We start from the raw sequence: 15,163 nt of genomic DNA on the forward strand, positions 1-15,163 counted from the left end.
AATTACTTCGCTGCCATCATCGCGTCCACAGATAATCGCCCGGCCGCCCTGTTTGGGGTGACTCGCTCCCTCCTGAATCAGGAGGTGAGGGAGGAGCCCCTGCAGGGTCGTGCCGAGGAATTTAGTCAATATCTGGGGGATAAAATTGCTCAGATTCGGGCCAGTTTGGACTCCGACTGGGCAGAGTCTGATGATGGGGAATCGAGCAGTCTTGGGAACATTACTTGGGAAGAATTCGATCCTGTGACTCCGGAAGAAGTGGACAGGATCATGGGGAAGCTGAGTTCCACCACTTGTTTATTGGACCCGTGCCCCTCCTGGCTGGTTTATGCAGCTCAGGAGGGGAAACGAGGCTGGCTCCAGGCAGTAATAACTGTTTCTTTGAGAGAGGGTAGCTTCCCCGCCGCCTTGAAGGAGGCGGTGGTGAGGCCCCTCCTCAAGAAGCCTGCCCTGGACCCGGCCATTTTGAACAACTATCGTCCGGTCTCCAACCTTTGCTTTTTAGCGAAGGTTGTTGAGAGTGTGGTGGCTCATCAGCTTCCTCTGTTCCTGGAGGAAGCGGATTATCTGGACCCCTACCAATCGGGCTTTAGGCCCGGGTACAGCACGGAGACGGCATTGGTCACACTGGTGAATGATCTCTGGCAGGCTCGGGACAGGGGTTGCTCCTCTGTCCTAGTCCTATTAGACCTCTCAGAGGCTTTTGATACCATCGACCATGGTATCTTACTGCGGCGCCTCAGGGGGTTGGGAGTGGGTGGCACTGTTTTACAGTGGTTCTCCTCCTACCTCCTGGGTCATTCGCAGTCGGTGTTGGCAGGGGGACAGAGGTCGGCCTTGAGGCCTCTCGTTTGTGGAGTCCCTCAGGGGTCGGTCCTCTCGCCCCTCCTGTTCAACATCTATATGAAGCCGCTGGGTGAGATCATTCGTGGTTTTGGGGTGGGGTATCATCAGTACGCTGATGATACCCAGCTTTTTATTTCCACCCTAGATCAACCCAGTGATGCCCTCTCCGTGATGTCCCATTGCCTGGAGGCGGTGAGGGTCTGGATGGGGAGGAACAGGCTTCGTCTAAATCCCAACAAGACCGAGTGGCTGTGCATACCGGCATCTCGGGTGGCCCATTCTATTCCATCTTTATCTATAGGGGGTGAGGTGTTACCCCCCGTAGATAGGGCTCGCAACTTGGGTGTCCTCCTTGATTCACAGCTCAGTTTTGAAGATCATATAGGAGCTGTGACCAGGGGGGCTTTTGCCCAGGTTCGCCTGGTGCACCAGTTGCGGCCCTACCTAGACTGAGATGCCCTACGCAGAGTCACTCATGCGCTCGTGACCTCTCGGATAGACTACTGCAACGCTTTCTATATGGGGCTGCCCTTGAATACCACTCGGAGGCACCAGCTGGTGCAGAATGTGGCCACGCGAGTTGTGATGGGGTCTCCCGATACTCCCATGTAACACCTCTGCTCCGCGAGCTGCATTGGCTTCCAGTTGTCTTCCGGGTGAGATTCAAGGTGCTGGTGATGACCTATAAAGCCCTAAATGGCATGGGTCCGGGTTATTTACGGGAGTACCTTTTGCCGGCGTTAACTTCCCATCGTCCTGTGCTTTCCCACAGAGAGGGCCTCCTCAGGGTGCCGTCAGTCAGGGAATGTCAACTGGCGGCCCCCAGGGGGAGAGCATTCTCTGTGGGCGCCCCTGCCCTCTGAAATCAGCTCCCTGTTGAGCTCCGGATGGCTCCCGACCTTCGCTCCTTCCGCCACGACCTGAAGACTTGGCTATTTGAACTTGCCAGCCTGGACTGAGGGACTGGGATTTTAGATCTTAAATGTTAAAAATTTTAAATTTTAGAATGTGTTTTATTGTTTGGGGCTATTGGTTTAATTTCATTTTAATTTTTGTATATTATGTGTTGTTTATAGTGTTTAATTGCCCTGTACACCGCCCCGAGTCCCTTGGGAGAGGGGCGGTATATAAATCCAAATAATAATAATAATAATAATAATAATAATAATAATAATAATAATAATAATAATAATAATAATAATAATAATAATAATTAACCAGCAGAACAGATCGCCTTCAGAAGTTGTGGGTGGTCCCTCCCTGGAGGCTTCTAAGAAGAGATTGGACAGCCATTTGTCTGGAAATGGTAAAGGCAGCGGTGGGATTCTGCCAGTTCGCACCAGTTCAGCAGAACCGGTAGCTAATTTTTTGTTACCCAGGCCCAGAATGGACTTCCGGAAGCGGCATCCACACAGAGAACCAGTTGTTCACATATTTGAATCCCACCACTGGGTAAAGGGTCTCCTGCTTGAGCAAGGGGTTGGACTAGAAGACCTTCAAGGTCCCCTCCAACTATTACTCTATGTCATTAAAACAAAAAAATTAATAAAGCCCACAGTGACACAGGCTGTGATTTCAGCTGAAAGAAAGCAACGTTCTCAGCCAAGATTGTTTCTTTTTATACCTTGTCAATGTGCAGCAGTAATTGTTCTGTCCTTAAAAAAAGAGCAGCACTTGCAGAAGCAAAGGGTTATCTCTGGCTTAAAACAAAGCAGTACAATAAAAGGAAAAGCAACAGGCATGGCTTGTTCCTGATGCCTGACTACCTGTTGTCCTTACTTTGTCTTTAATAGCACATTCCGCTGGGTTCTTATCAATTTCTGCTACATCTAAGGGCTTCTGGTGGATTTGACCATTCATCTTTTGAACCTGGATCTGCCAGTCATGTAGAAAGTGTTGTTCTTGATAGTAATGGTGGAGATTTAACACTATCTGGGAATTATGGGACCTGATATAGTCCTGGAGAGTATCAATTGTGCTCTGCAGTTGCATCCAGCATCACCTATGCTCCCAAACCTACCTTTAGCACATAGCCCAGTGATGGCGAACCTTTTATAGACCGAGTGCCCAAACTGCAACCCCAAACCCACTTTATGTATCGTCGGGTGCCGGCGTGGGTGAGGGGGTGGCCCACTGGGTGGGTGTGGCTCATTGGGTGGGTGTGGCCCATTGGGTGGATGTGGCCAATTGGGTGGGTGTGGCTACAGTCGTAACGGCAGACTGGGTGGGACTAAAAAGTTCTATCAATTCCAAATTTGCGAGATCTTTTTTTTCCTGCAAAACGTTGAAATTGATTGATTGATTGAACCATTTTTCCTCACACGGCAGCAGAGGCCTAAAGCGAAAAGGTTTTATAAAACCCAGCTGAAGGCCTAGGACTGGGGCGATGGCGCGGGTGCCCGCAGAGAGAACTCTGCGTGCCACCTGTGGCACATATGCCATAGGTTCACCACCACTGACATAGCCTAAAGATGCTGAATGGGACATTGCTGCCGAACATTTCCCTCATGCACTGACAGAAAAAAGCAGCCTAATGATAGCCTTCAGTGGAGAGAAAAAATATATATTAATTTTATACTGAGAAATTACCAGCTTCATTTTGGCTGTCAAGGCTTAGTTTTTAATTATTCAAAATGAAGTTACTTTATGCAGACTATAATTTTCATACACAAACATGCACACAGCAACTGGAAGTTTTCATCTGAATGGAGATCCAGCATCCAGTGAAATCATGTTGGCACTCATTAAAATTGCCAACTGCTATCAGCCATTTTTTGCAGTTACCTTGGGTTTCCCTTACCTGAAATTCAGTTTAGTGCTTCCCAAACAGGCATCCTTCAGTTATGATGAATTATTATTCCCATCATCCCCTGATAACAGGCATTGAAGATGGGCACTGAAGTTTGTTAAAGACCCATCAAATTGTCACTGTACATCACTATAATATATTATCTAAATCTGTTCCTATAGTGATGCTTACAATGTTTGGAAAGGAAACAGAAATAGTGCAATTTATGCAATTGTTCAAATGCACATACTATTAATAACTCTGCTTATTACAGGACATGAAAAAAATCTGTGTGATTGCTAAGAGTCAACAAGACTTGATGGCATGTAATCTGTTAATTATAGAACCCATGGATAATTTGCTCTTATATAAACTTATAATTTGGGCCCTCTCCTACACACAAAAGCCACAATTATTTCATCCTATATGCATGTTATCTCATTGGTGATTACAGCAAATGTGTCTGTTTTAATCACAAAATTAATAAAGTTGTAAATAGTGGTTTTTTTATATTTGCTTTGCAACATGCCAGCTTTTTCTTTCTTAAAATTAAGCTTTTAAAAAATTAAAATCAGATGATGCGGGAAGCCTGATGGATGCCAAAAGTAATGCACTATGCCAAATATTAATTGTGCTCTGTCTTAATAACTGCAGTATAACAATGTTATTGTTTATGCTTTTTAAAACTAATACAATTCTACCATTGCACTGACACCATTTCTCCAAGTAGGAGTTTAGCCTCACTCCCAAACAACCCAAAAAGCCCATGATTTTCTTAAGCCAGTTTATAGTCAAGCCATCACAAGCATAAGACAAGAACAGCTTAAATTATGAACATAGTTATTTAGTATTAGGCCATGCATTCTTGTTCTTGGCTTACAGATAGATGAAATCTGATAGGTCTGAGCTGGATCTACATTAAAAGAAGAAAGTTGTTGATTCCCAAACATGACTGATTCTCAGGAGCCTGAGATGCAGATACAGGTAATACTTGCTGCCCTGTTTAGTGACCATTTCAAGTTACAATGGCACTGGAAAAGTAACGTTATGACTTGTCCTCATATTTATGGCTGTTGTAGAGTCAATCAAGATTCAGGTGCTTTACATATAGCAGGTGTTTACAAAGTTATCTTGCAGTGAGATGGGCAGCAAACAAATTTAATAAATAAATAAACAATGCAGGGCCATGCAGTCCTGTGATCACCATTTGCACAATTCACAGCCAAGCTTCTGGCAAGCAGAGTCAATAAAGAAGCCATCAGTAAAATCACAAAGTGGTGTCTCACTTAACAACTGCATTGCTTAACATCAGAATTGCTGGTCCCAATTATAACTGTTAAGGACCAGCTAAGCTGAGCTGAGCCATCTCTGATCTATCTTTCTACTGCTTTCCTTGTGATTAGAAAACCAGAAATAATTATGGTTTACAGAAGTAAAATAGCATTCTAGCTGAGTCAGCCCAAATCAATGGTAAGCAATCAACTGATTCCTAATTTGAAAAATGATTTTCCCAGAAAGGTTTAGTTGGCAAAATCAAGGCATAGCATATGGGAGCATATTTTGCACTGAGATATCCCCACACAACATTGTTGTCTTTCACTTATCACACTTTTTAGACTAATTAGTACTACTATTTTTCAGACTAATTTTACTAAATGAAAAATCTGATCATGCATCTCATTGGCAATTTACATTTAAATATATAGAAATTAGCTGTCTTAGTTGGCTGTTATAAAGGGGCACAGACCTTTTAATCAAATTAATAGCCATATTCTTTTGTAGTATGCTGATAGTTTATTTAATTAACAATTTACGGTCATAAATTTCTAATGAGGTTTTCAGACCAGCAAATAAGCAATAGTATTCATTATCTTCCTATTAAGTCCTTTACAAGTAATATTTAACCATGTGAAAATTATGTTGTGCAGCTATTCTTTTATTAAGCATTAAAATCTCTGCTACTTGTACATGAAAATGCTAAGTACTAAAATCTGTGCTAACAATTTGTGCTCCCTGTGAAATTCATATATTACCAATTTTAATTTTTGAAAAATAAATCTAGGCCTTGTTCTTTGGAAATCATGAAAAATAATTCTGTAATGGCAGAATTAGAACACTAAGATCCTTCTTTTTTACCACCTTTCTCCTTCTCTTTCTCTTCTCTTCTCTTTTTCAGTTATCACCTGTTAAGCCATGATTTATGAAGAAAGTTCCAAGTGGCTGAATTCACACAAATTATTTACAAACAGTTATAGCTTGGACGACACATTGTCCTTAATCCAAAGCAAACAGATTATATTTTGGCTTAGTATAATATGTGAACTCAGCATTCTCTTTTATGAGGATGTATCATTTTATAAGAGGGCTTCCTGAAACATAGTGTAGATGGACTGGTACATCACACACAAATATGGTTTGCTTGCTTAGTGTTTTGCATGAATCTAGCCATTGCAGCTTGTCATACCGTAGTATAACAGGTTAGGGCTACCATATCTGAATTTCATAAATCCAGGTGGCGACAGGATGGCACCATTTTCTCTGCCTCTAGTGCCATGTGTCCATTCTACAGAGTTTTGCATTTAACATTATATATAGCAGTTCTGTTAACGAAGTCTTAGCCATAAGTGTTATGTATCCAAGTCATCTGCATAGCAACAGCCACCAGGGGACGTTGGCCTGGATGATTTTGGCAGGAAACCTAGTTTCGGTGGGAAACCTAGGGCCAAACCCATTGGCTGGTCACCTACCTGGCTGGGTATTTAAGGAGGCCAGGTAGCCCTTGTTCTGGTAGTATGCTAACCCCCCAATAAAGAGCTGAACACGTACTCCGGCTGGCGTCTCTTCCTTGCGTCGGACCCACTACACTACATTACAGTGGCGACGAAGGTGGGATTTGCTGCTGACAAGGAGCTGAAGTCACTTGGGGAGCGCACCGCACGCTGAAGGAAGGAGGAATCTTCCCTTCCTCCCAACGCGACCACCAGCCACCACCACCGGCCACCCACATGCCGCAACGACCGACGGGACAATGGCACGAGCTGGGCAACCCCGTGAGTTCAACACCCGCCACCCAGAGAAATGGGCCCGGTACCTGTCGCACGTCGAGCTGTACATGAGATTTAACCAAATCTCGGAAGACGGCTCGAAAGCGGCAGCCCTGCTTTGCCTAGGCGGACCAGCACTCCTCGAGGTCGCCGCAAACCTGTTCGCTCCAGAGGTCATCGATACCATCTCGTACCGGGACCTCGTAGCTAAGCTGAATGCCAATTTCCAGCCCCGCAGATCCAAGCTGGCTGCCTGAGCCCAGTTCGAGAGGAGGAACCAGCGGCCCGACGAGTCCGCCTTATGAGAAGCCACCGTCGCCTGCAAGTTATCAAATTTGGAGGAGCGGCTACGAGACAGGCTGGTTTGCGGCCTACGGGACACGAGGCTGCAGGAACGCCTGTTCAAGAGGGAGGAGGTTTCGCTCCAGGAAGGCCAGGACACCATCCTGGCCCACGAGGCAGCCTGCGGGGCCATCCAGGCCATCCAGGAAGCCAACCCCAGTGGCCTGGCAGCCAGCGTCCACCAGCAGGTCGCCTCAGACGAGGGCGGACAGAGCATCTACCTCCTCCAACGGAAGTCAACCCCCGACCATCGAGGCGGACGCCCAGACAAGCCCAGCCCCCCTAGCAATGCTACCAACCCGCAGAAGTGCGCAGGGTGTGGTGGAAACCACGTGCGCAGCCTCTGCAAGTTCCGGTCGGCCACGTGTCGGGCCTGCAAGAAAACAGGCCACGTAGCCACAGTCTGTTGTAGCCGCCGCCCCCGAGAGGAGATCCACGAGCTGCAACTGGAGGAATCACCATTCAAAGGTACTGGGGGCCCAACCAAAACATGAATTGGCTATGTTGAGAGCCGGCTGGCCATCCACCACACGGGTAGCCGCCGGCTGCTCAAACCTAAAATTAGATTAACAATCCTTTTGCAAGGCGTTCCTTGCAGCATGGAGCTTGACTCCGGATCCATGGTCTCCATCATTTCGGACGAGACCCTTAACTACATTAATGGCCGGAGCAAGCAGCAGATTAAATTACAGCCTTCAAATTTAGCCCTGACTGACTTTCAGAACTCACCGGTCAAGGTAAAGGGGGAGGCCACCGTTTCCGTTGGGTTTAAGAGTCGTGAAGAGCACCTGGAGGTAGTAGTGGTAGAGGGCCGGAGAGCCAGCCTAGTTGGCCTAGACTGGTTTGAGGCCCTGGGAATCACCGTCTCCGGGATCCACCGGATCCACGGAGAATCCATCGAGGCCATCTGCAAAGAGTTCGCAGACGTCTTCGATGGGACACTGGGCAAGTACACAGGGCCCCCCATCTCATTCAAACTAAACCCGAACGTTCCCCCGTTAGGGTCAGGCCGCGGCGAGTTCCCTTCGCACTCAAGCACAAGATCGAGTGCGAACTGGATAAGCTGGTGGCCCAGGGAATCTTAGAGCCCGTAGAGGGGGGGAATGGGAGACCCCGATAGTCACCCCACTCAAACCCAACGGTAAGGATCTGCGCCGACTACAAATGCTCGGTGAACCGCACCCTAAACCCACACGCTTACCCGGTCCCCACGGTCAGCCACGTTCTCGCTTCCCTCCAAGGCGGTGCCATATTTGCAAGTCTCGATCTTGCGAAGGCGTACCAGCAACTCACGGTTACCCGGGCAACGGCTGATGCCCAGACAATAGTGACTCACAGGGGAGCGTTCAGGATGAATAGGCTGCAGTTTGGGATCAGCGTAGCTCCTGGCATTTTCCAGGAGATCATGGAGAAGACGCTCAGGGGCATCCCGGGGGTTTGTCCCTATTTTGATGACGTCCTGATTGCAGGAGCATCAACGGAGGAACTGACAGGTAGGCTGAAGAAGGTACTAACCAGGCTGCGCACTGCTGGGCTCAAATTGGAGAAGTGCAGCATAAGGGTCCAGTCCACAGAATTTCTGGGATTCAGGGTAGATGCCAAGGGAATCCACCCCACAGAGTCCAAGGTGAGGGCAATCAAACTGGCACCCACACCCAAGAACAAGGCAGAGCTACAGGCATTCCTGGGGCTGCTTAACTTCTATCATGCATTCCTTCCACACAAGGCAGCCATTGCAGAGCCACTTCACAGGTTACTGGACAAGCAGGCAGCATGGGTCTGGACTTCCGTCCACGACCAAAGCTTCAGGGCTTTAAAAACACTACTGTCGGATAAGTCCACAGTAACCCACTTCATTGAGACAAAGCCCATATGCGTCGCATGTGATGCATCCCCTTATGGCGTGGGCGCAGTACTCAGTCACCTCGAGCCTAATGGGGCTCAAATCCCCATAGCCTACTATTCCAGGACGCTGTCTGGAGCAGAGAGGAACTACGCCCAAATTGACAGGGAAGCCCTGGCAATCGTGGCCGGAATCAAGAAGTTCCACGATTATCTGTATGGCAGGGAGTTCACTGTCTACACAGACCACAAGCCCCTGCTAGGCCTATTCACAATGGACAAGCAGACCCCCAAAATACTGTCCCCTAGAATGCTCCGGTGGTCCATCTTCCTTGCAGCTTACAATTGCAAGCTGGTGCACAAGCCAGGGAAGGAGATGGGCCATGCAGACGGCCTAAGTAGCCTACCCATAGACACCACTGAGCCAGACCCAGCACCAGCAACACAAATCCTAGCCCTGCAGGAACTATCAGAATGCCCAGTACATGTCAAGGACATTGCAACCAGCACAGCTGCTGACAACATCATGAGCAGGGTACTCTCATGGGTTTGCACGGGGTGGCAGGACAAGTCTTCGGGGCCTGATTTCCAGGCCTATTTCACCAGGCGACACGAGCTCTCCACGCACCAGGGTTGTCTCCTTTGGGGAAGCAGGGTCATCATCCCCACCGCAGTCAGGGGCAGGGTATTGGAATCCTTACACGAAGGACATCCGGGGGTGGTCAGGATGAAGGCACTGGCCAGAAGCTACCTCTGGTGGCCAGGGCTGGACAAGGACATTGAGGAATGGGTCAAGGCCTGTTATACATGCCAGAGATCCAGGCCAGAGATGCCTCACGCCCCAGTGCACAGGTGGGAAGCCACACACACACCCTGGTCCCGCATTCACATTGACTATACGGGGCCGTTCCAGGGCTAACTGTTCTTAGTGGTAGTGGACAGCCACTCCAAGTGGTTGGAGGTAGTCCCTGTCCCCAACATGACCTCAGCAAGGACAATCCAGGTGCTCAGAGCCCTCTTTGCCACACACGGTCTCCCCGACGTAATTGTGTCTGATAACGTGCCTCAGTTTACCGCTACTGATTTCCAGGCGTTCTTGAAGGCGAATTGGATTAGGCACGCCACCTCCGCACCCTTTCATCCATCGACTAACGGGCAAGCTGAACGGATGGTAAGGACGACCAAGGACGCACTCCGGCGCATCATCAGCGGGGACTGGCATCACAGACTGGCGAAATTTCTACTTGCCCAACACACTACACCATGCGTTGCTACCAGAAAGAGCCCAGCAGAACTTCGATGGGGACGGCGTCTCATCACCAAGCTGGACCGTTTACACCCGGACCGAGTAGCAGCAGAGATGGATAGGCCACCATCATCATCATCATCACCAACACACAGGGTTCTCAACGTGGGGGACCTGGTCTGGGCAAGGAACTACGGGGCAGGGCATCTATGGATTCCACGGGAGGTCAGCCCAACCGGAAACAACTCAGAACCGGAACCAGAGGAGGAGGGCCTCCTGCAACCAGCTCTGCTCAACCCAGCACAGAGGCTTCACGAGCCGGCTGTCCAAGTCCAGGGCCAAGCCACACCCAGACAGTCCACCAGGCCCCACAGAACACCTGCCTATTTAGCGGACTATGTGTGCAAGTGACCTTTCAGTAGTTGAATGGGTATCGGCACATTGTATATAGTTGTGCATGCATACAGTGGTAATGTGGTTCTTCTCTAAGGGGGGAGGGGTGTTATGTATCCAAGTCATCTGCATAGCAACAGCCAACAGGGGGCGTTGGCCTGGACGGTTTCGGCGGGAAACCTAGTTTTGGCGGGAAACCTAGGGCCAACCCCATTGACTGGTCACCTACCTGGCTGGGTATTTAAGGAGGCCAGGTAGCCCTTGTTCTGGTAGTACGCTACCCCCCCCCCCAATAAAGAGCTGAACACGTACTCCGGCTGGCGTCTCTTCCTTGTGTCGGACCCACTACATTACAATAAGCTCTCAGAAAAATCTAACTCTCTAATAACCATTTTCTATCATGAATTTTTCAACAGAATTTATTTTGCAAAGCCTAGTAAAGACAAGATAAATCTCCATTCGGAGTGAAAAATAATTTTGGGGCATAGGCATTTCTACTTACAAATATCCAGTATGTCTAGTCACACACACATTCAGACAATATCATGTCTGAAATTAAAAGATGCTGTTTTCTTTTTATGAATTCTGCGGTGTTGCCCACTTCAGAACTTCTGAACAGTGTTGATGGCAATACTTTTTAAATTACAGTAGTCCTCACTAAACAAATGATTGTAACTTGTAATTGTAAACATCTTCTGTAAGATTGTTTTTAGGAAAAGCTTGACCCACAACTGACTGACGTAGGTTGTAATGATAATGTCTTTACTCATCCAGCCAATAATTAGATCACAGAAAATTCCTCCAAATTTGAAACAACTAACATTTCCTTGGGGTAACTGAAAATGTTTCATCTTGGATTCTTTCATTGAAAGGAAAAGAGGATTATTGCTTAAACCCTGTCACCTTGAAGGATCTTCTATCATACAGTTCCACAATTTCTTCATAAGTCAAACCTCCTTTGAGTTCTGAGTCCAGCTCTGGGCCCCAGAACAAACTAGAATAGATACAAGTTAGAACAATGAAGATGATCAGGGGGCTGATCATTGATATTATAAGTGACTGAGGGAGCTAGAGATGTTTAGGAAAAAAACAACACAATTGAGCAGGAGTATTATCACACTTTTGAGACTGGACAAAGATGAAGACATCTGCTGTGAATGTGTCAATCTGAAGTTCTGTAAATGGTTGGATTCAATGATTAAACTGGAGAAAAATTCAAGTTACTACATTTATGAAGTAGATTTCATATTCTGTAAAATAAGTTCAATTATCATTAGCATCTTTTCAGATCCATTCAAAAGCAATCAGCAGAGTAATGAATAATCTGACTCAGTAGTGGGATTCAGCCGGTTCGCACCACTTCGGCAGAATCGTTAGCTATTTTTTGTTGCCCAGGCCCAGAATGGACTTCCAGAAGTGGAATCCACACAGAGAACCGGTTGTTCACATATTTGAATTCCACCATTGAATCTGATCCTATACACATACACATCATACAGTTACAACAATTAACCAGTGGAACAACCTGCCTCCAGAAGTGGTGAATGCTCCAACACTGGAATTTTTTAAGAAGAGACTGGACAGCCATTTGTCTGAAATGGTATAGGGTTTCCTGCCTGAGCAGGGCGTTGGACTAGATGACTTCCAAGGTCCCTTCCATCTTTTATTATTATTATTATTATTATTATTATTATTATTATTATTATTATTATTATTATTATTATTATTATTATTATCATCATCATCATCATCATCATTATTATTATCATCATCATCATCATTATTATTATTATTATTATTAATTATTATTATTATTATTTCTTGTTTTCCTAAAATTATATTATTGTGTTTTACTATATTTCTTAAGTCAAATGTTACCATTAGTTACTGTTATGTTCATTTTGATGTTTTTGGGTATATCTCAGTGGTGGGATTCAAATATATGAACAACCGGTTCTCTGTGTGGATGCCACTTCCAGAAGTCCATTCTGCAAAAAAAAAATTAGCTACTGGTTCTGCCATAGTGGTGCAAACCGGCTGAATCCCGCCACTGATATATCTAATACTGTGTGAGTATATTTAGAAAGGATTTTCTACACCAGCACTTTAGAATTGTGGGAATTCCACGCCTTCAGGGGAATTTACTCAATTTATCTATTACTCCCACCCCACCCGTTTCATTCCTCTTGATTTTTTTTTGTGTGTTTCTTCTTACCAGCCTCATGCTTATTGTTCTTTCTGCCCCTTTCTCTTTACCTGGACATACCACAGGAACTTTTTTTTCTCTTTTCTTTTTTTTTAAAGAGTTTGGGTACACTTTAAGGCAAATCTACAGTGCAATGTTCTATGTTTACTTTTTTTTTTAAAAAAAAAAGGGGGGATCAAGACAATATGATAAGGGTGAAGAATATTGTAGCTCTATTTATGTATCTCTGGTGAGGGGGAGGGGGCTCCAGGATTAAGAATCCTAAACTTTGGCTAGTAATGTTGCCCTGATGACATCACTGTTTCCAAGCAATTACAAATGAAACAAAAACAAAAACATTTCAAGCAAGGCCATCCAAATCTGATAGGCATAAGCATTTACCTTATTCAACAATTGAATCTTAATCATTCCCATGTATATCACTTATTCCTGAAAAGAGTTTTGATTTATAAATTTTAATCACTGCCATCAAATGTAAAAATATACTGTGTAAAAGTACAATATGTGCAGCCACATCTAACTTTCAACTTTGGTGAACAGAGGCATCAGGAAAAAAAAACATAAGTTAAGGTTAATCTTAACCAAAGTTCCAAGAAAGAATAAAAAGCAAAGCAGCTGAATACAAGACAATTCTAACCTAACACTTACGTTTGGTGTTCAAAATATACCCTGTTCCACTACATAAATCAACAAGTATGCAATCTATCCACTCATTTTGAATGAAGATAGAAGGTAGAACTACTTATTTCTCATTTGACTTCCTCAGGAAAAAAATAAAGAAAGAAAACTGTTGCTGTCCATCCTTTCTCATCCCTTTTGTCATGATCACAGGATTATATGGGATGAGCTGGGATCCAGTCTTGGAATGGGAATGAGAAGGCAGCCACGTTACATGTTTCTTGGTATTGGTTCAAAGAAACGGTGTTTGTGTTCTGTTTGCAGCTCAACTTCTTCTGAGATACCCGCAGGATTATTGTCTGCCAAAGTAAAACAGGTATTTAGTCGTGAGGCCTTGTGGGATGTGAGGCTTGACTTCTTTCTCTGATAAAAATAGTTCCCAATATGGAGTCGTAATTTCTCATGGAGGGAAGCATAAATGAAAGGATTGAAACAGGCTGAACTCATGGCAGCCACATGACATGAAACTTGGATGACATTCACATATCGCTTGTCTAGGATAGCAAATTCTTCATCCATATCTCTAATCAAATTAACCACCTGGAGGGGGAGCCAGCAAAGACCAAAACACAGGATCGAAATCAGCAGGATCTGGAAGGTCTTTTCTTTCTTTGTAGTCCACTTTTCTTGGTTCTGACATACGGCTCCCGGGATCTTTCTCTTCTGGAGATGATAAGAAATGGCACAAGAAGAGAACAACACAGCAGAAAGTGGAAGCATGTAAGAGAAGAGGAGCATCATGCAAGAGTACAGCTGTCTCTCTGTCTTCCGGTGCAACCAGATTTCTTCACAGATAATCATGTCATGGCCAATACTGTTGAGATCTAGGTAATGGGTATGTAAATAGGTCGGTAGAGAAACCACAAGAGATAAGAGCCAAATAGCAGCCACAATATAGATACAGGACTTGCATCTCACCCTTTGGCGAATGGGGTGCACAATTACAATATATCGATCAACGGCAATGGCTGTAAGTGACAGGACAGACACAGACACCGTGGTCCCTTGCATCAGGGTGACAAAGTAGCACATGAACATTCCAAAAAGCCAGCCTCGGCTTTCAAAGGCATACACGGCGGTCAGTGGAACACAGAAAATGCACATAATCAGATCGGCAGCTGCCAAGTTCCCAATCAGGAAATCTGTGGTGTTGCGCAGCTTTTTGGTGAAGCTGATGAGACAAAGGAGGAGAAGATTCCCTGTGCAGGCCACTGTCACTAAGAGAGCATAGAGAGGAATGAAAAGCGGCTTCAGCTCAAAGAGGAGATCCAGACCAGTGAATAAGAGATCTGAGCTATTGGAACAGGAGTCATTCAAAGGCTGGGAATGGACCGCCATGTCAGAATCTGATCACGAGGATCTTTTACATTAAAAAGAAAAGGGGGAAATTGTTTTTAAAAAAATAGAGAGAGAGAGAGAAATTAGCCTTTCTTGTGGAAATGCCTGACTCTGTTTATTCAGTAGGTCACCAAGACATGGGGAAGCGTAGAAGGGAAACAGCTCCTTTGCACCTAGAGGGTGCAAAATAATTTCTCGTTTGTGTTGAAGATGTTGTAGCTCTCAGACTTCATTTTCTAGCACTCTTAGGAACTCTTTAAAATTCGTCGCTTGTAACTTCCTGACATTTCATTAGACTTCCTCTAAGGGTATTCTTCCCCTCAGAAGGATTTTCCAAGGCTTCTGAAATACTTTTATTGGCAGCTATAAACACGCCCTTTTCCCCAGTCTCTCCCTCTGGATTCCTTCTGCTTTTTGCCTTTCTCTCTGATTAATCCTGG

The 15,163-nt window shown here is 45.5% G+C and overlaps 1 protein-coding gene across 1 annotated transcript; it reads right to left on the minus strand.

The window, feature by feature from the left end:
- Positions 1–13,152: 13,152 nt before the first annotated feature.
- LOC308672077 (prolactin-releasing peptide receptor-like) lies at positions 13,153–14,723 on the minus strand (the record flags this gene model as incomplete). Its single annotated transcript, XM_081334674.1, has 2 exons — positions 13,153–13,684; positions 13,926–14,723. 2 exons carry the CDS (start codon positions 14,721–14,723, stop codon positions 13,541–13,543), a joined length of 942 nt encoding a protein of 313 aa, XP_081190800.1. The 3' UTR covers positions 13,153–13,540.
- Between the last annotated feature and the right edge of the window lie 440 nt (positions 14,724–15,163).

The sequence above is a fragment of the Vipera berus genome, assembly GCF_964194415.1.
Source record: "Vipera berus genome assembly, chromosome: 1".
Classification (NCBI taxonomy): Eukaryota; Metazoa; Chordata; class Lepidosauria; order Squamata; family Viperidae; genus Vipera; species Vipera berus.